Raw genomic sequence first — 23,066 nt, 5'->3', positions numbered from 1 at the left:
CCCGCCACACTGGTGGTCCTGCTGCTCTGGTGGCTGCTCAGGATTCGGCACAGATGGGTCGTAGTTGCCCCGCCCTGCAGGGTCAGCCTGTGATGTCTCCAGGGTCACTTTGCTGTATGCTGTTGATCAAAGCGTTCACAAACCCACCCCATTTCAAAAGGTAGGGGAGTGGGCACCCCTGTTCCATGTCAACCTGGGGGGGTCTTAAAACCATCGTGAACCTCCATAACTGTGGCAAGATGATGCTGCTGATGGTGTAGTTCCAATGCATGCGTGTTAGAGAGAGAGAGAGTGGAGGTGTGTCCTGCTCTCCCAGGATCCATCTGCTGTGCTGGGGGTTGGTTCCTGAACAGGCCTTGGTGTCACAGTGGCTAGACAGTCGGGCTGGCTGCCTGTGATTAGAGCCTAAAGGAGATAAAGTTAGCATGCTTGGATGGGTCTTGGGCTACACCAATGAGTGACTGCCTGTGGTCACAATGTGGAGCTGTCCCTCGTCTCCCCCCAGACCCTTCCGGTCCCTGTGTGAGCTCTCCCCTCACGTGGTCCTTCTCCTAGGCGCTGTTGAGATGCTGCCCATCACTGGATGGGTTTGTGTTTATGTGTCAAAATCTTACAGGCCGGTCCTTCCCCGCCTAGTTTATTCACGGTGTGTGTTGCCGAAGGCTGCTGGGTTTTAGCCAATGCTTTCTGCATGTTGAGAGGTTTCTGGTGTTGTTACCAGCAGCAGAAAGCTGATGTGACCTGTCATGCTTACTTACCTCTCCGTGCATCCCTGGGATAAACCACACTTGCACACTGGGGAATGGTCTTGGCCGTGTGTGTCTCCTGGGGAGTTTGGGCATCCTCGCTCATCAGGTCTGCTCGTGCTGTGCCCCTGTCTGGTTTTGGGGCCAGGGTCATGCGGCCTCTGTGGTTCGTGCTCTGAGGGGCGTTAAGTATTTGTAGATTCATCCACTTTGTCGCATATATCATCAGGTAATGTCTTCCAACAGCTGAGTCGTGTTCTGGTGTGTGGTTACTGCAGTTTATCTGTGCTGCTGTGGATTGATGTTCAGTTTCATGGTAACTAGCAGATCTTCATTTGTACTAAAACCTGGGTGAACATAGAAAAACACAAAACCCATCAAGAAAACGGACTTCCCACTGACCATGGAAAATATTGGACTCAGGTTCCTGGGAAAGTCTGGCCTTTTCAGAGTGTCCAGCCCTGCCTTTCTGAGTGTGGGTGAGAAGAAAGATGCCCCTAGCCCTGCTGGCTTCTCCCCAGCTCTGGGATTCGGGGGTTTATGCTCTGTGGGGGGCTGGCCAGTCACTCCATGGGCCTGGTGTCAGCCTTGCTCTGCAGCCCCCCTCACAGCCAGCTCCTGGCCAGCCCCATGGCAGGAGCTGTGCAGGTGGCAGGCACATGGTATCCAGCACTGCCCTAGTCCCATGAGGGCCCGGTAGGGCTGACTAGCAAATGCCTGCGAGACACTAGATGTACTTGCCTGCAACTGACCTGATGTGGGACAGTCACCTGGGAGCTCTGGGCAGACCCAGGTCCTCTCCACAAGCTGTGCACTGGCACCTGAGGGAGCTCTTCCCATTGGTTTCTGAGTAACAACAAACCCAGGGAGGACAGAGCTACAGGTGTCTCAGGGGATGCAGGAATGAAGACAGCAGCAAGAAAGAGATTGAAATAAATGACAGAGAATGGAAATCTCACTGGAGACTTAATGGAGAGAGGTAGAATTTGACCATCCACATCCCATCAGAATACCTGGGCTGAGCCCCAGCCTCATTCTCAATCCAGTGCTTCCTGCTGATACAACACCCTGGGTGGGAGGCAGCGGGTGCTGTCTCAAGTGTTGGGGTTCCTGTTACCTGCATGGTAGAGATCTCTCTGCCTTTCACATAAGTTAAAATAAATAGCAAAAAAATTAGAGGAGGTGAGGAGTCCTCCCTTCCCATTTGAATAGAAGTCTAGATCAAAGATTTATAGTGAGTGAAGACTTTCCAGAAAGTGTAGTGGAAAAAAAAAAACTCAATGTTCAGGATAAAAAGGCTTACTGTGTTCTGATCAGAATTAATATACAGAGACCCACAGTTAGATTTATTCTGGCAAAATTTGAAATTGTGAGATGAAAGAAAACTTGCATTAGCATCCAAGCGGACAAAGCAGGTTACTCCCAAGACAGGCAACCGGCAGAGCCCTGGGCTGGTCTGTGGTCCCGAATCCCAGAAGGTGGTGGAGCCAGGACGGGGGGTGGGAGGGGAAGTGCTCCTGCCCAAGGAGTTTGCCAACTCAGGTTTCTGTTCAGATGCGAAGGGAAGTGGCAGGTGCTCTAGCCACTTAAGAGGGAAGAAACTTGACACTGTACTGGGGCCCTCCTTCAGGAAGGACTGCTTCAAGACAAAGACAGCCACTTGTGTGCTTTGCTTTGGGCTGAAGCCAAAGTTGAGGGATGAGGAATAGGGGAGCCATGATAGGAAGATGTGGTGTTGATTACAACTGGCTGGACAGAGGGTTAAGCCAAAGGAAGTCCTTGCAGTCACAAACGGACTGTGGTCAATGAGAAGTTAGGAGAAGAGCACAGCCTTCACGGAGGACCTTCGGCCCATACTCCTGGAGGCAAAGCAAGTGTAAATGTTGACGATTGTGAATTGGGTGGTGGTTTCCTAGGAGGCACACCCAAAGCACAGGATGCCAAAGGGAGTATGGGCAGAAGGGCCCTCATCAAAACCAAAGTGTGCATTCAGAAGAAATTCCACAGGTGAAAAGACAGGTCATGTCATGGGAGAAAATGTCTCCCAAATAGTCAACAAGGACCAGGAACTTGAATGGAGAAGCTTGCCTGTCCTTCAATAGTGAAAAGGAAGCACAGTTTAAAAATGGGCGAAGAACTCCCAACAGGACTCTGAGGAGACGTACACTTGGCTAGCAAGGACGTAAAAAGGTGTGACTGGGCTTGGAGAAGGGATGCGAACATCCTGATGGGAGACCACGTCTGCTCCCTTGGGTGGCCGTGAGAGAAGACTGGACCACTAGACAAGTGTCGGGACCTCCACCCACCACAGCAGGGAGGCGGGAAGGGACAGTCAAGCTGGAAAACAGTCTGGGGATTCCTGCCAAGCACGGAGAGAGGCACTGTGTGACCCGGCAGTTCTACTCCTGGTCACTGTACAGTGTGGGTTCCCCTCCCAGTCACCTTGTCACCCGGTGCTACTGGTTACTGTATGATGTAGGATTTCCCTTCTGGTAACCATGTGATCAGCAGTTCCGTTTCTGGTTACTATAGGATGTTGAGTTCTGTGTCTAGTAACCATGTGACCTTGGATTTACTCCTTTTTACCCCGTGATAGTGGGGTTCACTCCTGGTTACTGCACCTCAGAACTTCAACCCTGGCTGCTCTCATTTACTCCCCAGAGCAATAGAAGGGTTGCTGATGTCACCAAAAGGTAGTGACAACTCAGACATTCAAAACTGGATTGCGGAAGGACAGAGGAACGTGGAGAGAGCCATGGCTGTGTGTCTGGGGTGACGAACCTTGTTTACGATTGGCTTCGTTCTGTGAATTATGCTAAAACTGCGAGTTCTGTGCCTGAGTAGCAACTTGTACCTTATGTTTGTAAGGTTATTTACAAATCAGGGACATGGAAAGGGATATTGACATTGATCATCAAAAAGCTTTAGAGTAAAGAATATTCTTTATTTTTAGTGATTTTTTGTTATTTCAAAGGCAGAGCTAGGGAGAGGGAAGGAAGTTGCTCTAGGGCTACTGCTGGGCCAGGCCACCTCCCGCTGCCTTTGCAAAGCCTCAGCAGGCCTCTTGGCCCTTGACGGGGCCTTGGCTGTTGGGGGCCTGGGTCGAGGCCTGAAGAGGAGCCTGACATTCCTGGCCACTCCAGGCTGATCAGGTGGTGGTGGCCTTGCATGCGTGCCATCTGCCGCTTGGGACTGCCTGGGTGCCTGCGTACCTCCAGTGTCCCCTGTGCAAGCACTGGGCATACAGCGGGTGCTGACGCATTTGCTGACCCCTGGGGGCCTTCCAGGACCAAAGGTCTGCTGTGTCCGCGTTCTGAGCCCCTAGAGGTGGGGACTAAAGGGCTCGTTTGTTCACCAGCTTCCTTCTTCAATGGCTTGTTTAGTCAAAGACCTCACACCCCCACCCTTATCACCCTCCACCCCACTGTCTACCCACTGCCTGTCATTGTTTTCCAGACCAGCAGCCTGGGGGAAGTGACCCCCCTCCGCCCCCGCCCCCGCCCCCATGTGCTTTGGGGCCAGTGCGAGCACTGGGCTATGTGGGTAGGCAAGGGGAAGCCTTCAGCATTCTTAGTTTTGTGCAAAAGCGCCTGGGGAGTGAGTGGCTGGTTTGCAGAGGCGCCAGGGGTCGGGTGGGAGGGGGCAGCTTGTGCGCTGCCCCAGGTCTCTTGGAGCTGCGCTGTCAAAGATGAAAGAGGATCTGTTGAGAGGAGCCATGCCCAGGGCCCTGTGGGGGCTCCAGGTGCAGGGACATACGGCTGCTTTACATGCCGCTGGTTGCCCTGTCTTGCTCTGCCTGAAACTCAAACACGTTAATTAATTTCTTCCCTGAAGCTGTGTGTTTGGGGAATGTTCTCCCCCCCCCCCCCTTCCATCAGTTTTGAAGATAAAACTGTCAGGCCAGGCAGGCTGGTGTCGGCTTTCAGCAACAGGCTCACTTCAGGGGTGGGGGCTGGGGGAAGAGCCCGGTAATCCTCCCTGCTGGTCTGGGTGTCTCCAGTGAGTCCTCCCAGTGCACCCCGCTGTGCCTGAGACAATCAGCCTCCCCCACAGTTGTGGCCATGCAGGGGGACGGACAGGGTCCCCTACCCACACTCAGGCTCGCAGGTGTGTGCAGGTGCCCGACCCTTGCATGCTGCTCACAGCAGGAAAGCAGAGGTACATGGGTCCTGGCTGAGCTGTGCACGTCCCTACTCCCAGATACCCCCTTCCCACCCACACACACATCTTGCATTCTTGTGTGGCAGTCCTAATCCCTCACCCCTTCAGGAGGGGACCCTGTTTGCAGCAGTGTCTTTTAACAGAGAGGTCCGTTAAAATGAGGTCAGGAGGCGGGCCCTTGTTCAACCAGGCTGCTGTCCTCCTAGGAGTTGGGGGAGGTGAGGGCACAGCCAGGCACAGAGTGGCTGCCATGGGCTAGGCTAGAGCAGAAGCCTTGGTGGAGCAGGCCCTGCAGCCGCATGGTCTCAGACGTGGTCCCTGGGGTGCTGTTTTGGGAGCCTCGGGCCGCCGTGCTGTGAGATGGTTCAGACATGGATGCTGAGATAAAGATTTTGGGCTGACTGAGCCGACTGGAAAGCACAGCCTTCCCGAGTGGGCAGGCTTCTCCCCTTGCTGCTGCTCATTCCTGCTGCTGTTCTAGTAGCTGGGCACCGGCCTCTGTTCTTCCCTGACACCAGCTTGTGCTCTGCACTGTCTCTGCTGTGCCCTCCCCATCCCTGCCCAGAGTTGGACCTGGAAGGTGCAAATGGGTGCACTCTGGTCTGGGCTCACAGTGCACCCAGCAAGGCATTCCGGTTCACTGGAATCCTGGGGAGTGCTGCCTGTGAGGTCCCCAGGAAGCCAGAGGGGTCCCTAGGTGGCCTGGACTTCTCCCCAGGTGCCCACCATTGCTGGTCTCACTCTTCCTCTGTCTTGCAGCTGCTCCCCTGTGGCTCCCTCTACAGGCTCTTCCATGATTTGCGCCCTTTCCTTACCTCCCTCCAGGACCTGTGATCCACCTGTCCTGTTCTGCTTTTATTTAGTCCCTGACCCCTGCTCCCCCCCCTAACCATCAACAAGCTCCCTTTGCAGTGCTGTACCCCTATTCATTCCAAGCCCTCTGCTGCCTCAGAAGTGTTGGCATCCTGTCCCCCAGGCTCTGGGCTCTGCTGGTGCCCTTGGCTGTGGCCGCTTCCATGGGTCCCTCCCTCTATTCTGCGTCTCCCTTGCCCTCCGCTCCTCCACCCAGCCAGGCACCTTTGGGCTCCCTGGAAGCCAGCTCTGGGACCAGGGGTTGTCCACAGCAGCTAACTGCTGCTTCTACTTGGATCTTGAGAAGCACCTAAGGCTTACCCCAGCTGTAAACCACAGTGCTTTCCAGAACAGCTGGCCAAGGCCTTGAATTCAGAGGCTGGTCCCACTGCTCATCCCATGCACGGTGCAAGGAGCCATGAACTCAGTTATTCTTGGCACCCCGTTTCTTGATTCACCCAGATAGCCCTCATGTTGCTTGTTTCCTTCTCAGGGAGCACCCCTTGAACAAGTGTCTTTTGTTTGCATCCTCCCATCTTTACACATACCTTCCCCAGCCAGAGCTGGTCTTGTTTCACCTAGGCAGCCAGCATCCCCTCCTCCACACTGGGTCCTGGGGATTGCTCTGTCTGCAGAAGCCAGGTGGCACACCTGCTCCTACGAAGGGTGATCTTGGCAAGCTGCATGCCACCCTGCGTGTCTGCTCTGCCTCCTAGACAACTGTGTGCTCCAACTCTCTGAGGTTTCTAGAACATTCCATGCTTGTAGGGTTTCTTGGGTCTGTACTCATGCTGCTCCCACTCCCTGGAATGCCCCCAGTGTTCTCTCTTGCTCCTCCCCGCCCCCTCCCATAACCAGACCAACTCCTATATACCCTTCCCCTTGGAAGGGGGCCCACAGGCCACTTCCTTGGGGAAGTATTTTTCTCCTCCCCTGCCCCCGTGTGAATTGGGGCTCCCTTGTGGTGCTGTCTGCTTTCAGTGTCTGTTTGTTGGCTTCATACAATGTGGGCTTTTACTTGACAGTCGCCCACGTTGTGGTGGTGTCTGGCACGTGTGGGCACTGGGCAGGTGTCTGAGGGAATGAGTATATTGCAGCTGTGCCCATAGGCCCTGGTGCCTGGCTGCCTCGTGTGCAGGGCTGTGGCCCCACGTGCAGTGGTCCCTCAGGGCCTCCCTGTCTTCCCCACCCTGGCCCTGCCTCATTCTTCACGCTTCCTATCCAGGTTGGATTTTGGACTTGAAGGCTCATTAGCTCTTTGTCTGGGGTTTTAGCCACACACAACTGTAAAAACACAAACAGAAAAGCCCGCAAAAACAACTCCAGATTCTTAATCTTCACCTTTCTTTGTACAGAATTGACATGAAAAAGATGCCTTTTACAAAAGTGACTTGGCCTTGGGGGAAGTTATTTAAAGAATTCAGACTTGGAGAGCAGGACCTGTTTTTTTTTGCAAAAAGTGAAGGCCATGATTTTTCTCGGATGTGCTGGGATTTGTGCGGCTGCTGGAGGTGTTACCTTGCCGGGAGCTGGCCTGCAAGTGGGGAGCTAGGGTGCTCGCTAAGGAGGTGGCCTTTCTAGGGAAGGAGCTGGCCCTCTGCTGTGGGGGAAGGGAGGGACATGGCCAGAACGTCCCTTGGCTTGTGCCTGATGACCTTTATTGGAAGCTGTGGTGCTTGGAACACGGTGGTGCATGGGTGTGCGTGTGCATGCTTGCATGTCTGTGCATTGCGTGCTCAAGTATGCTTGTTTTTGTACAGTGTGCATGTTCAGGTGTGTGCATGTGTGTTCGCGTGTTCATGCAGGTTGTATGTGTGAACTTCAGAAAGCCCTCCTGGTTTGCTTAGGTTTTTGCTTTGAGCTCCTGCCCTGCCCCCAGGTTCCCAACTGTGGCAGACAGTGGCATACTCAGGTGCTCATGTTTGCATCCCGGGGTACCCCTCACTACCTGGTACTTACTTGGTTTGTAGGCTGGTGTCCCTGTCCAGCAGGGTGGTGCTGAGGGCAGGTGCATGTCAGGAGCCTCGCTCTGCCTGTGGCAGAGAAGGGCATGTGTCAGGACCTAAGGGTTTAGAGGAAGGGACTGTCAGGCCTGGACTTGGGCCACTGAAGGGTGTATCCGAGCTGGAATACAGACTGTCATACTTCTGTGGAAGAAGGGGCAGGCAGAGGCTGGGCGTCCCCAAGGGGCTAGAGGCTGACCGTGGTTGTCCAGGGCTGTGGGAGTGGTGCTTCCTGAGCTGAACCCTGCCTCCTGCCCTCCCATTTCCCCATAGTGACCCCATCAGCAGAGCTGAGCAGGAAGCCTGCTGGTGGCGGAAGTCAGGGAAATGTGCATTGTCAGCTCCCAGCCCCAATATCAGGGTGGAGGGCAGGAGACAGGCCAACACCCAGCACCCCAGAACTGATGCCAATGGCCTCCCAGAGGATGCTCTTGGGTGCCTGACATCTAGCCTGAAGGTGTCTTACAGCAAGAGGCGGGATAGGAGGACTCCTGGTTATGCAGGGACATATCTCATGGTTTCCCATGTGGTTGGTGTGGCCAGCTGGGGACTGCTCATTAACCACAGAGCCCAGTTGTGGTGGCAGCAGAAGGATGCTTGCTCTGTCCTAAGGCACCAGGCTTTTCTGATGCTGAGGCCCATTGTGTGCAGTCATGGACCACACAGTGCAGAGTGGCTGGAGAGACCTTCCATCCACTGATTCACTCTCCAGAAGCCCACAAGAGCCAGGGCTGGGTCAGCTGAACTGAGCAGGGAACTGGATTGGAAGTGGAGCGGCTTAGGGTTTTAACTGGGGCTCTGACATGGGCTGCTGGAGTTGTAAGCAGCAGTTTTACCCACTGTACCATTAAGCAGAGCCCCAAGTGGTTAGTTTTACATCAATTCTGGTTTGCACCTGTGGGAGGAGAGAGCCTGCTGTGCCTGCTGTTGGATAGGGAATTTGGAAGATGACAAATTAGTCAGTGCTTGCACAGGAAGTGCATCTGATTCATCATCCCCAAGACGGGATCCTGTGAATTTGCCCTTTGGTCCTGGGGACATGCACATTAGAAAATGAGTTTTTAATCCCCAGTAGTCCAGTGACAATCGAATTGAGATGATGTTTGGCATCAGACGAGCAGCATGGGTTGGGGTGTGTGGATTTGACTCCAGGTGAGAACTTGGTCTGTCTTTTATTCCTACATCCACCATGAGGGGCTGGCAATGCTTAGCAGCTTGCTGTGTAGACCGGAGATTTGCCCATGGTCACCTAGCAATCCCTGGCCGATTCTTGCCAGCTCTGCCAGGTGTCCAGGCTGGAAGCTCCACAGAGGTATCAACTGGTAAGAATTTTGTTTCAAGACAACACTTATGTTAAGTTCGCTAAAAGCTCATCTTACTTTCCATTCAGAATCTCAGAGTTTAAAAACAGAGAAAATAAATTAGAGACAGGCAGACATACAGTATCTATTCGTTGATTCATTCCCTGAATGTTCACAACCGGGGATGAGCCAGGCTGAAATGGGCAGCAAGCTGCTCTGCCAGGCCTCCCATGGGAGTGGCAGGGGCACAGCCCCTGAGGCCAGGGCTGCTGACCACAGGATGCGCATGAACATGAAACTGGAGTTAGGATCCAGAGCCGGAACTCGAACCCAGGTACTCTGAAGCGAGCAGAGACCATCAAAACCAGCTTGAATGCTAGACGCAAAGCACACGTGGCCTTCAGAGTTTTAAATAGTTCCTTCAATGGAGGGTGACAGATAGTCGGGGCAGGCCAGGGGTCTTCAGGGCTCCCAGCTCCTGCTCCATCTGGTCTGCAAAAGCTTGGGCACTGCCATGGTTACTTCTGCCTTCTGGATTTGAATGCTTGGCACTGGTTAGAGAAAAAAGTTAGAAGGTCTCCAGCCACATGCTCCCCAGAACCATTGCACCCACCCAGGCTGGGGCTGTCGGAGTCTTTGTGCTTCAGATGGGCTGCCCCACGGAGGTCCACGGGGGCTGTGCCACCCAGAGAACACATGGCGCCTCCTGCAGGTCAGCGTCGGTCCTGTGCCATTGACATTGCAGGCGACCCTGCCTCGCCTGTCCACTCAGGGTGGCCCTGACCATCCTCGAGCTGGTGTTTATCTCCCCGTTCTGCTCAGCCTGGGGTCCTGACCTCCACGCTCAGTGCCCTCATGTCCTCCCTCCCCCAGAGTCACAGGCTGGGGACGTGTGGACTAAGATTTTCTGGAGCAGCAGGTTTTGTGAGTACTTTCAATTTTGGCTCCTTGGTTTCACCGGAGCTGCCTTCCATGTGGGACCATGTTTGCCATAAAATATTGTGACCTTTGCCTTTGGCATCTCTGAGAAGCTCCTGTATGGTGTCTTAAGGGACATGTTTAGAGGTTAGTGTCGGGAAAATCTTTCCCTCCTTTGGGAGTGGTGTCTGGCATATTTACCTCCCACCCGATCCCCAGCCTTAGGAGATCAGAACCAAACTGGAAGGCAGAATGGATGAGACTCGGTGTGCCCAGGCTCAAGCCGTGCCAGCTGGATTGGTAGCCTGCAACAAGATATGTTTGAAGTGTGTGTGTGCCTTGGTTTGCTCATCTGTAGCACGGAATACAATGGGTGGCCGGTGTTGCATACCCCGGTCCCTGGGTCTCCATCCGATGGCTTTATCCTTCATCTGTGTTCTTCATATTTTAAATTTCTCTAATGGTGTTTCAGTCCACACAGTTTAGAATCGGTCTCCTTAAATAGAAGTGACCCTGGAGAGTATGAGGTGCTGCTTGGAATCTTGCCTGCCCTCCCTCCCCTGTTTGGCCACCTGCTGGAACAGATTGGCTCAGTTCCTGTGATCATGGAGTAAGGAGGAGGGACAGGTTGTGAATTCATGGTGGCACAGGGTGGCAATATCCATGTGGAGCCTGATTGATTGGGATTGAGTTTTTCCAAGAGTGAAATCAGTAATGGCAGTACCATCTACATACTTGCACAGTGCTTCCAGTGGTCTCACACTTTTAGACTGTCATCCATTCAAGAGCTCTAAGGGTTTAGCTTTGAGGATGCCCTGGATTTCATCCTCGTCTTGATCCAAGAGGTTGTGGGGTGCATTGTGGAGATGCTTAAAAATCCCTGTTTGGTGAGCACTCCAGCAGAGGCGTTGGGACCGGCTTTGGCTGTGCGCTGGCTAGGGAGACTGCACAGCTGGACTTGGAGAAAGTACCCAGTGTCCCTGGGAAAGGAGGGGCAGTCTGACATGGGCCTGGGGTCTCCCCCAGAACTGGTGACTGCAAGCAGGAGCAATCCTTGAGTCCAGTGGCATGGGGGCCAAGCAGCTGACTTCTCTGGCTTCTCAGGGCTGGCCGAGTTCCCACAGCTGCCTCGTCTGCAGCCACTGCCATTCTTTTCAAGATGCTTGTAGCTGAGTGCTGGTGTCTGTGGGACAGGTCTGTCTAGAAGTGATGTGCAAGTTCAGTAACTCAAGACAGGCACCTGGGTGGGGTGGGACAGTGATTTCAGGAGGCACTGTCTGGAGCGGAAGTGGTTGATGGCAGCAGGGAGGAAGGGACAGGGTGAGGTCACTTCTGCCCCCTACTCCTCGCCTCCCACCCCCAGCAATAGCAGTCAAGAGTCAGCACGAGTCTACCATCTCTCACCTGCAATTCCAAAACTCAGGGTTTTTCACGATTCAATTTATTTACCTGAAAGGCACAGTGACAAAGCAAGGAGAGGTAGGCAAAGATTTTTTTATCTGTGGATAGATTCCACCATGGCTGTTAACACCTGGGGCTGAGTCAAGAGCTTGGAATTCCGTCTTGGTCTCCCACGTGGGTGACAGGACACTAAAAGATTCTGCTGCTTTCTCAGGCACATTAACAGGGAGCTGGAGAGGAGGCAGAGCAGCCAGGACTTGAAGTAGTATGGGATGCCTGTGTCACCAGCAGCTTAACTCTTTGTGCTAGGACACCGGCCCCAACACGCTGATGCAGGGCTCCTGTGCCAACTGCTTTGTTCGTTTGTGTGTGTGCTCCTGCTGGAAAACTTATTCCCCACCAGCAGCTGTGCTAAGGCCTGGGAGCAATGAAATGAGCAAGAGACAGTTTTGAAAACCGTTAGAAATCACATAGCAGGACTGGCATGGTGGGGCAATCGGTTAACCTGCAACAGCATCCCATATGGGTGCCAGATGTTTGGTGTTCTATATTCAAGGCAGCTCCCTGCTAATGCACCTGGGAAATCAGCAAAATATGGCCCAAATGCTTGGACCTCTGCACCCAGGTGGGAGACCTGGATGAATTCCAGGCTCCTAGCCCGGCCAAGACCGTGGTAGCCATTTGGACAATGAACCTGTGGATGGAAAAGTTCTCTCTCTTCTTCTCCCTCCTTCTGTCTTTCTCTCTGTAACTCTGCCTTTCAAATAAATACATTTTTAAAAGCCAGCAGCAACCCTGTAACACCACAGCACACATGGCTGTTGTGCTGTGTCTGCCACGTGAGCCACGTACACACGGCTGTAGCTCTTCTCTCAGTTGGCCCCTTGAACACAGTGTCACTTTGCATGTTCCCAGTCAACACACACTGAAACTTGTAAGTAGAACCTTCCGGAAGCGAGCCATTTGTAACCCTGGGGCTGTGTGCTGTTCTGATGAGCAGGAGAAGGTCTCTCCCAGTCCTGCTTCCTCTCTCCTGGGGTGTGATCACCCTCTTGCCCAGTGCGGCCCCAACTCTGCATGCTACCTGCCTGCTGTTCACTTAGCCTGCTTGGTCATCAGGTCTACTGCTCGGATGCCGCATTGGGTGACCCTCACCTCCACAGCTTTCTGTGGGAAGCAAGATGATTTTTTTCACCAGTTCTAGGTTGGGCAGGTCAGAGATTATCTGGCAGGTGAATGTTGGTGCAGGCTGGTAAACTTTCAGTCACAAGCTTCTGTATTCAGCTATGTACAGGGGGAGGACCTTCACCTTGGGTGTCGGAATGGACCTTCCTTCCTTCTTCCTCTATGGAGACTTGGAGGCCTTGATGGTCTGTGGACACTGGAGGATGAGAGCCCCATGCTTGAGGGCCAGCAGGAGGCCCATTCGCTTCATGTTGTTACTTCATGAGATGACCTGCTTGATATGTTTATTTGATGCCCTTGTTGTTTACAGTTGAAAGGTAGTTTTGTGACACTAGTTATACACAGAAGCACGTGTTGTGAAATGTTCAAGTTACAGAGGAAAAGAGGGTTCACGACTGTCGTGTGTTGCCACCATCAATACTTTAGTCAAATTCTTTCCAGAATTTTTAGTATGTATGTGGGGATTTTAGGAGTTTGTGTTAAAAATGGAATTCAAAGATTAAAAAATAAATAAAACTCATTTCTCAGTAGATGCTCTATCAAGGCCAAGAAATGTTGGTGAGCTGGAGAACCAGCCATAGCAGGAGAACTTGGGTTCTCAAGCCTTCCTTCACTGCCTCTCTCATGCCAATATGCTGGGGATAGCCTGGCTGGCTTCTAGGGGCCTAGGGTTGCAGACTTGCAGGGGACCTGGGGGTGGGGATAGCAGGGGCTTGTGGGGACTTGGGGGAAGAGCAAGCTTGGGAATTTCCCCATGTGCTTGGTCTGGGCAGGGTAGGGAGGGGGAGAGGAGAGCCCTGGGTTAGCAGACTGCTATAGTGTGCTGGTAGGCCGGACTTTGAGAACTTTGAATGGGCATGGATCTTGGGTGGGCAGAGCAAGGTCCCAGGCCAGCACACTTCTAGGAGCTTGGGAACCTAGTGAGCAGGCAGAGCTGCAGGCCAACATGGCACCCCATGGGAAGACTTGGTTTCAGAAGGCTGAGCTGAGAACACATGCACTCCCAGGTGCAGGGGCTGTGGATTGCTCAGGGAAAGGGACAAGGGGATGTGGTGGAGGGAGGATTGCTGAGGGAGTATGTTGCAGGCAAGGAGTGACTTCTGAGGGACTCCCATCAACAAGGCTGTTGTACTTGAAGGTAAGCAAGGGGGCCGAGACCAAGCAATTTGGAAGAGGGACATAAGAAGACATTTATGGCTCAGACTGATGCACCAGCCCACGTGGGAGAACTCACCAGGGATAGTTAGCACACATCACAGTAGATCATCACTCATGGGCATACACTAAAGCTGGGCTGGGGGCCTGCCTGGCAGGGCTGGATCACATTTCCTGCCAGTGAGAGTCGGAATAAGGGACAGGTAATGTTACATTGGGTCATGACACTGAGGAGCATGTGAGAGAACTAGGTTGGGGACAGATTCTGTGGGGGATAGGTGGGCTCACCCCTGTGGAACTACAGTTTCTACTAGTTTGCTTAAGAGCTGGGGATGGTGATAGGCTGAGCTAGGCATAACTATGGAACCTCAAGATGCTCATGTGTACTTGTGCTGGGAACAAGCAGGGCTGGTCCAGGCTGCAGCATCTGTAGGCACAGCGAAGAATAGGGTGTGGGGTGGGCCAGGCCACAACGTCCACCAGCTCATACAAAGGTCAGAGTGGACGGGCAGGCTATGCTGAGTAAGGGCCTAGCACCTACTGGCACATAGGAGGTCTGTGTCTTGGAGATGGCCTGGTAGAGGAACTTGGAAAACTCTCTTGGTTGGCTCTAGATCCCACTGGTGAGCATGTGGTTCAGGTCTGGATGTTGGTGAGGCCAGGCAGGGTAGCTCCACCTGTCAGCAAGTGTGTGAGTTGGATCATGGACCAGGCAAGGCCAGGCCAACTTTAGGCCATTGGCAGGTGCAGAAGCCAGGCAATAATGCAAGTCACGCCAGGCTAGGCTATCACAGCTACTGGTTTGCATGAGACAGAAATGTGAGCTGACTGAGCAGGGCCAGGCTGAATCATCTGCCAGCATGAAATGGGACTGGGGCAGGCCAGTATAGGTCAGGATGCAGCATCTGATGACAAAGGCCAAGAAGGGGGATGCACTATGCCGAGCTGGGTCAGAGCTACCACTGGCACTTGCAAGATCTGTAGCTGGGAACAGGCCTGTCTGGGGAGCTAAAGGGATGTCCTGGCAGAGTTGTGGTTCCCACTGGTGAGTGCAAGAGCTGTAATGGAGATGACCCAGCAGAATGGGCTGGACATGACTGTAGTGTCCTCTGGCATGACTGTATACTGGGCTGGGGTATGCCAGACTGGGCTAGACTGCAGCACCCACTGGTGCTTGTGAGAGCCAGAGTGGGTGTAGGACAGGCTGGGATATGTCTCGGTACCCTCTGAACTGTGTATGGGTGTGGACCAGGCTCGGTTGTAACTCCCAACAGTAAAAACCAGGATTGGTGTAGGCCAGTTGGGCAAGACCACTGTTCTTGCTAGGACAGCAGGTGGACTAAATCGATTTGGGCCAAAGACCCATTGTACATAAGATCTGCCACTGAGAGATCTGATAGAAGGGCTTGGGGAACTCCTTTGTCAGTGTGCAGTCCCTGCAGATGAATGCAAGAACCAAGGCTGGGAGTAGCTTAGACAAGGCTAGGTTATGGTACCTGCCAGCATACTTTTGGCTCAGGTATAGGGATGGGCCAGGCTGGGCCAGATCGCAACATAGATCTGAGAACCAGGACGGGATGCAAGACAGGGTGGGTTGGGTCACAATACCAGCCAGTTCACATTAGAGCCAGAACTGAGAGATGGGTGGGCTGGGTTAGGCTGTATCATCCACCAGCATGAGCTGGAACGTGGGGCAGACTGGGCTGGGCTGGGCTGGGCTACAACACCCACTAGCAGATGCTGAGGTGGGGTGGGCCAGGCCAGACAGGGCTGCAGCACCTGTGGGGGGCTCCCTTGTTGGGTCACTGCTCCCACTGGCTAGCATGAGAGCTAGGATCAGGGACAGACCAGGCTGGGGAGGACTATAGTACTTTTGGTCTTACAAGTGAGCTGGGTTAGTTGGAGAGCCAAGCTGGGCTAACCAACTGTGCCCACTGGTGCATACATAAGTAAGTGCACACTGGTTAGTCTTTGCCACAGCATCAGCTGGCAAGTACTGGGACTTGGGGGTAAATCCTGTCAAGCTAGACTATGGAACCACCTGGAAAGTGCAGGATACAGGACTGGGACTGGTCCAGTAGGGAAACTGTGGGCACAATTCCCTTTGGTGAGCATGAGAATCAGGGCTAGGAGAAGGCATGGCTAGATAGGTGGTGGCACCTGCCAGCATGAGTGTGGGTTGGATAGTGGGATTGATTGGGTTGAGCTAGGCTTCAATGCCCATTGACGTGTATGAGAGCTGAATGGGATGTGGGACAGACTGGACCAGTCTGCTGATACATATATATACTTGCAAATATAGGAACCAGGGCTAGGGGAAGACCAATTAGGGGTTGTTGGAGTTGCTCAGACTAGGCTGTAGCTCCCGCTGGTGTACTTGAGGGCTGAGTGTGTGGCAGAAAGGGTTGGGCTGGGCTGCAGCATCCATTAGTTTATATATGAGAGTGGGCTGGAGACAGAACTGACCCAGCAATTGCTGCTAATGGTCTGCATAGGCCGATGTGTGTGACAGAGCCAGATCCTGTACTGGCGAGCACATCCAAGAGTGAGATGTGAGACATTTCAGATGAGGTTTCTTTGAGGATCCTTCCATGAATCACTGGACTCAGAACTCCAGTCATGGGGAGAATTGCAGGATCAATCTGTGATCTTACTGTGGAGTGCGTATGTCAAAGCTATGCCTCCTCAGTGGCTTAGATGGAGCAGCAGGCAGACAGCATATCCAAATGCGCATGGAGGATATGGCATTCCATTGGAGCTTGCAGAGGACATCTGGTGCCATAAGAAGAAGGAGGACAGAACAAATTGGTCAACTACCCAGCCAAGTGTTGGCAGTAAATATCTGGGCAAATGGAGACTCCAAGGTGGACTTTGTCAGCCAGTGGATCTTGGAAGGATTTCCTAATCCTGTATCAGTGAGATTGGCAACATTTCAGAACTATTGAAACCACTTGAGTAGAATCCTTGGAACATGTTGCACGTTGGGGACCCTGGGGTGACACTGGGTAGCCATTCCCCATCCCCAGGTACTGAGGCAATTGGAAGACTGGTGAGATGGCTTCTCTTCTCTTCTCTTCTTTCCCAGCTTCCATCAGATACAGAAGAAGAAAAAGAAAATTAATTTTGAAATAGTGGTCTCACCCACTTTCTCCTCACCTTTGACCCTTCCCAACTTAATGAACTATGTAAACATCATCAAAGATAAAATAAATTATGGGTCCTGGGATTTAGCCATGTCAGCACTTTTTACATAGCTAGCTGGAGAAAATGCAGTGTTCTTCAAAGATTTTATGATAACGAATCCAAGAAGTCAGAACGAGCAAACTCAGGATTGCATGGTAGAAGCCTAATGATTTTTTTGTGACAGAATTACCTGTGTTTGATGAGAGGAGCAAGCAGGAGCATGTTCATAATAGGAAGAATATGCTAATAAGATTCTGGGTAGTTTTCTGCCAAGACTTTGCCTTTTCTTCCCCAAACTGTGCTGATAAGAAGCTGTCGTCATTCCTTCACCTTCCAGAAAATTAACATGCATAGTACCTTGAGAGCCCAAACAATAGTTGCCTTGACTTTTGTGCTTGACCCATCTGCCTCTGCCTGAACTAACCTCTTGGTACCTCTTGCTTTGCTCATGCATTGTTTTCTGGCTGGTACCAATAAAGCCACATTTCTGCTAAGATTCTGAAGCCGTGCATCAGGACCTTTGTCCCACCTCTTTGTTGAAACTCCCCTTGGAAGTTCGCTCTTATTTGTAGGTCCTCTGGCCACAAGCATATTCGCATCTAGTGAGCAGAACGTTTTTTCCACTCTTAATTTTTCAGCGTGGTTGGTTTAAGCAGGATCAGTTGAGACCTCTGCAGTATTGCCTGTTGATCCTTTTGTTAGTCATCTGCCTCTTCAATTGGGGCACAAACAAGGTTCATACTTTCCTTGAGATGATCTGTCCCCTTGGGCTTCACCTGTAGCATTGTCTCATCCTTCTTAAAGTGAGCGAGCTGTTTGTAAGCTACTGACTTCTTTGGGGGCACTCTCCCCATCGGCAGTCGTAAAGCAGCCTCCCTCCACCTCCCCATCATCGTTAATTAATGGCTGGTCTTGCTTCTGTGTTACCTGAACTTGTGTTGCTTTGATGAGGCTCTATAAATTGATGCCTCATCCTTTTGTGTGCTTCAAACTCTGTCTGCCTGTGACTTGTTGTAACAGGTTTATACAAATTTGTTTTGTTGGGGGTGTTTTGAAATGTATATGCAGTTTATTCCTAGCACTCATTTCCCATGGACTGTTTGAAGACTGCCTCTGTGTGTGTGCTTGTATATGCTTACCTGTCTTTGGGACCTGCAGGTGCTTCTGTGAAAAAATGTGCAAAACTTAGCTCCAACTGGTTGACATTGGAATATTCTCAGCAGATGCTGCTGTGCATGGCTGTGTTCCTTCGAGCATCACTGACTTGATTTTACAGCTGGTGTGTCTGCCAGTTTCCCAGGTTTTTTTTTTTTTTGTAAGTGTAAATTACAGTGCACAGAACATTCTTATTTGTAAATTATGACCCACAAATATGATCATAGTATCTGCTTTTGATTCTGGATTGATGGGGATCACGGACGAAACCTGTTGCTGTCTGTGCAGACTGTTTCCTGCGTGTCCGGTGAAGCAGCCGTGTTCATATATGCTAATGCTAGCAGTGGAATTAGCTGTGAAATGAACACCCTACCTTCCTGTTCACACTTTGGATTTTTTGTGTTCTGCCTCTCCACCTGTTGGGATGGTCAGAGGCGAAGACAGCAGCATAGGTCATCCAGTGTGGGCTCCTTAATATGATGGCTGTTGGTCAAAGTCAGATTCTACAGGGAGTCACACAGTGGTAACTGGTAACCCTTCCATTTTAGGTGTGGCCACATTCATGTCCTAGTCTGGATGTGTATCATGGGTTTGCTGATGGATTGATAAATACTGCTTCTGTGTACGTCAGTGCTTTTAACTGCACGTTCATGACTGTGCAGTCTCTAGGATGTGAGCCTTGGGGACCATCTGGCCTCTGATGGTCCCTGGTCCTTGGCCCCATCATTAGTAGTTTGTGTGCCTGCCAGACTCATTTGCTGATCCTACGTCACTGACTTTGGAAGTTTCCCAGCCCCTCTCCTCTGGTCCAGACTTTTCTCTGCTCAGACCTGTGTGGTCCACCCACGACCTTTTGGAACAGCTGTGTTCTCTCCTAAAGTGTCCAGCCCAGCCTGGCTGTCAGGGTGGGCAATCCTGGAACCTCTCCACCAGGCCTCCCCACATCTTCCCCTTCTGAGTGGACACATTCCATCTGTGAATGACCTTAGCTGCCCACCCAGTGTGGTGTTGGAGGTGCCTGGACTACAGAGAGGCTACCTCCCATTGGGAGTGACCAGGGAAGGTCTGTTCTGTGCATGCTTTGGGAAATCAGCAAGCTAATATTTCCATCGTTTTCCAGAAAAGATGCCAAAGCAGGGCAGCAGCCTGTCTCGGGACTGGCGGGAGCGAAGGAATGCCATCCAGCTCAGTGGCGAGCGCACGGTGGAGACCCTGGTGGTGGCTGACGCTGACATGGTGCAGTACCACGGGGCTGAGGCTGCACAGAGATTCATTCTCACCGTCATGAATATGGTGAGTGTCCATGGCTGCTCTGCATGGGGTTCTGATCTGGGGTAGGGGGAGCACTTTGGCCTCCAGGAGAGTGAAGCCTGCCACCTTCTGGGCCCTACTGTGGGGTATTGTGGCCCGTGTGTGCCCAGTGGCTGCCAGAAGCCTTCTCAGGCCCCCAGCTCTGTATAAAACCCACTCCAAAGGCCACTGCCTCTGAATGAGGAGGCAGAAACCTTGTGGAAGAAAAGAAAATCACACTTTAGGGATTGGAAAGCTTACCTTGTGCAGGAAGGTTTGGTGAGAGACAGGGAGGGAGCTTCCTGCTTGGAGGAGCAGGGAGGGCGGTGATGGACTCCATGCTTAGGGATGTGTTAGCTCCTCAGCTGTTAGACCCCCGGGGCTCCTGGACCACATCTGGCTGTGCCATCCCCTCCTTTCTCCAAGAAGCAGGTTTGGAGGCCTTCACACTTGTTTGGCCTCGTGTTGGGTGCTGGTCTGGTCCCTGTCATGGAAGGCAGCAATGGTAGTAGATGAAGGAGGCTTTCATAGCAAGTTCTTGAAAAGAAAGGAAGATTCTGATGCAAAGCCAGGGGTGTAGGAGTGAGGGGAGAGGCTGTACAGCAGGTCAGAGGCATGCAGGGGTGCAGGCTCCATGCAGAGGGTAGGAGGTGCGATCCACCTACAGCAGGTAGTGTGGAAGCCTGGAGACCATGGCTTGGGGGGTGGAAGGCTTTGAGTGAGAAATGGGCAGAGAACATGAACAGACATTTTTCAAAAGAAGAAATACAAATGGCCAAGGGACTCATGAAGAAATGCGTAGGATCACCGCTCTCCAGGGAAATGTAGCTATACAAGTGAGCTGTTATCCACCTGTCAAAAAAACAACAAATGCTAGCCAGGGTGCCTTGATACACTGGTGGGAAGGCAAATTAGGACAGTCATTGTGCAAAGTGGAAAACTAAAAATCTACCATCTGACCTAGATATCTCACTCCTAGGAATACGTCTAAAGGAAATGAAGTTGGCATATAACTTCTCTGTGTAATTTATAGCAGCCTAATTCACATTAGCTAAGATAAGGAATGAACCTAGATATCCATCAGTCAACATTTAGATAAGGGAAATGGGGTGTGTGTACAAGTTGAAATATGGCACAGGCATAGGAAAGAATGAAATCTTGACATTGCAACTAATCAGATGAGCTAGTGATTGTTATGCTAAGTGAAATAAGACATGGCTTTTTCTTATTTGTGGTGGTTAACAGAGAGGATAAACTGTGTGGATACTGTGTCGCTTGATGTGTTATAGGGACTTCTTTCCTGAATTGTACCATGTACAGGGTAGTATCCAAAAGGGAGGGGAGGGTCAGGTCTCCCAGGGCACCAACAGTGTGGTGTTCTCGATGTGTGTGTTGGTCATGGGTGTGCTCAGGGGCACACACCACGCTTACCTGTATGCTTGTGAGCATATTGTGCATTTGTATATTGTGTCTTCATAAAACGCTTTCAAAAATTATTAAAATGGGAAATAGATTAAGGAAAAAGATGTCATGGGGGTGAGGACTTGACCTCAACAACTCAGGCTGTTGGAGGGAGCAACATGTGTAGGTTTGTGGTTGGAGAACAGCCCCACAGATGTACACAGGCCAGCTACCTGGTTGAGGGCAAGCGGGAGCATTGGGAAGGGGGCGTATGTGGAGGTGCAGAGCTAAGGGGATGGGAATGGGGAGTGAGGTGCTAGGGGAGGGGGCCTGCAGGAGGTGGAAAAAGACATCCTGGGTATCTGTGGGGATGGTGGAGCCCCCAGTGAGAAAAGGGGAACCATAGCCTTTGGAGCCACATAAGGCGTGCCAGTCTGTACTGACTGAGTTTGTGGTGGGAGATGGACGCAGAGGTCTCAGCGGGAAGCAGGAGCCTGAGACTTCCTGCTTAGAGCTGATAGTCGGAGCCATGGGAGAGGCCAGCCTTGCTCGGCTGGAGCGGCTGTGGCCATGGGGAGGCTGCTGGTGGAGGTGAAGGGTCGCTGCAAGTCCCTGCCCTAGTCTGCAGGGCTCAGATGGTGGGAGAGTTGATCTTCCCAGAGGTGTGACCTGAGAGGCGGCCCTGTCAGACCCAGAACTGGGGACCCACCAAGACATGTCCTCACAGCAAACAGGTCCCTCACGTGGAGTGACAGTGCAGGGAGGGATTGCGTCACTGTGCCTGATATGAGGTCAGTGGGGCCCTTGCTGAACAAGTTAGGACTTGCTGGGGTGTGCAGGTGGCAGAAACAGAGACTTGAATGAACGAGGAGGGAGTAGGAACAGTAACTACAGGGCAGGGGAGGGAGAAGAACCCCACTGGGTGGCCTCAGGTTAGGGGCACTTTTCAGGGAGGGGGAAGTTATGAGTATGGGGTTTAGGTGTCTGTCAGGTGCTGGACCCCACCACAAGGATGCATGGGCCATGTTGATCCCAAAAGGGGCGAAGACAAGAAGGTGAGCCTGCCAGGGGTATGTCAGCAGCGGTGTCGTATGGTGGGAGGGGGGACAGCAGACCCTGGCTGGGTGCAGCCACAGCCAGGATGCCTTGTGAGGTGGCTGCAGGCACCTGCACTGCCCAGGGACACGGGAGCTGAGTACCTGAAGGGCCCTTGGCTGTGTTCTGTGCCAAGGGGAAACCTCTGGGGTGGAGGGCACAGAGGGGACTGTGCCCATGAGGCCCTGACCTCTCCGTGTCAGGTGCCCTCAGGTTCTTGAGTCTGGGGGACAGATGGCATGCAGTGATCGGGTGAGGAGCACCTCCATTTGTGTGGGTTGGAGTTCCAGAGTTCATTTCCCTAAGTGATGAGACAGGAGTAGGGAGGCTTGGCACACGACCAGTGTCTGTCACACAGGTTGTTGCTGGCAGGGCCATGACCTTCAGGCCAGGCCTCTGCCCTAAGGCATCAATCCTGAGGACTTCAGTCCTGGCTACCCAGGTGGGCAGCCTATGAGAGGTCCATTTGACACCCTGGGCTGCTGCTTTGTTTTCTCCTGGGATTTCTGTGGGCACTGCATGGGTGTCACACCCCCAACCCAAGCATTTAAAAACGATGTTTTGTGGCTCTATCACTCCCCCTGCCCTAGGTCCCGCACCACTGGCCTGCTCTACATTCCGTGACTTTGGCTCCCACGTGCAGCACGTCATATGGGTGTCATCTCACAATGTTTATCCTTCATTGGGCAAATGGGTTCTTCCATTCTGTGCAGAGTCCCCAGGGCCCTGCTAGGCTGTGCAGGTGCCAGGGATGCCAGGCTCCTTGATGTTGGGTCTACTTTGTCTTCCCCCTCCTCAATCGCACACACCTGGGGTACTTCCACTGCTGCCCAATGCCATGGTTAGATTATATGTCCCCTAGAACTCACATGCTGTTGAAGACTTGGTCCCCAAAGTTGCGTACCAGTGGCATTTCTAGGTGGGGGCCCCTTGGAGAGCACTACGATTAGAGGAGGCCAAGAGAACGGGGACTTCACCTTCCCAGTGCCGTGGTGGTGTTAGTAGTGGCTCTGGGTGGCAGACGATGGTGGAGCAGAAGCCCCTGGCAGGTGCACGGCAGCCCTCAGAGCCCTTAGCTGAGGATTCCCCAGGCTGTGGCAGTCAGTGACAGCCAGAAAACAGCCACATCTGTATTCTGTATTGTTTCCTGTTTGCACACTTTGGGTACGGTGTACCCCGAGATGGGCCTGCTTCTGTTCACTGCATGGGCATGCTGCTCT

At 52.4% G+C, this 23,066-nt stretch overlaps 1 protein-coding gene across 3 annotated transcripts in view; it reads left to right on the top strand.

The window, feature by feature from the left end:
- The window catches only part of ADAMTS17 (ADAM metallopeptidase with thrombospondin type 1 motif 17), a 206,764-nt gene that overhangs the window by 21,554 nt on the left and 162,144 nt on the right, over positions 1-23,066 (top strand). Inside the window, exons 4-5 of one of the 3 annotated variants that reach the window (XM_040969713.1) lie at positions 2,000-2,002; positions 19,181-19,353. In XM_040969713.1, coding sequence (XP_040825647.1) covers positions 2,000-2,002; positions 19,181-19,353 — 176 coding nt within the window. The remainder of the gene's footprint in view (positions 1-1,999; positions 2,003-19,180; positions 19,354-23,066) is intronic. The other 2 variants (XM_040969712.1, XM_040969714.1) reach the window with 2 other exon arrangements.

Source organism: Ochotona curzoniae, unplaced genomic scaffold, assembly GCF_017591425.1.
Source record: "Ochotona curzoniae isolate NIBS_2020 unplaced genomic scaffold, NIBS_Ocur_1.0 scaffold_4701, whole genome shotgun sequence".
In the NCBI taxonomy this organism is placed as follows: Eukaryota; Metazoa; Chordata; class Mammalia; order Lagomorpha; family Ochotonidae; genus Ochotona; species Ochotona curzoniae.
Note: the sequence above shows the minus strand (reverse complement) of the source record. Positions and strands in the feature narration are given on the sequence as shown.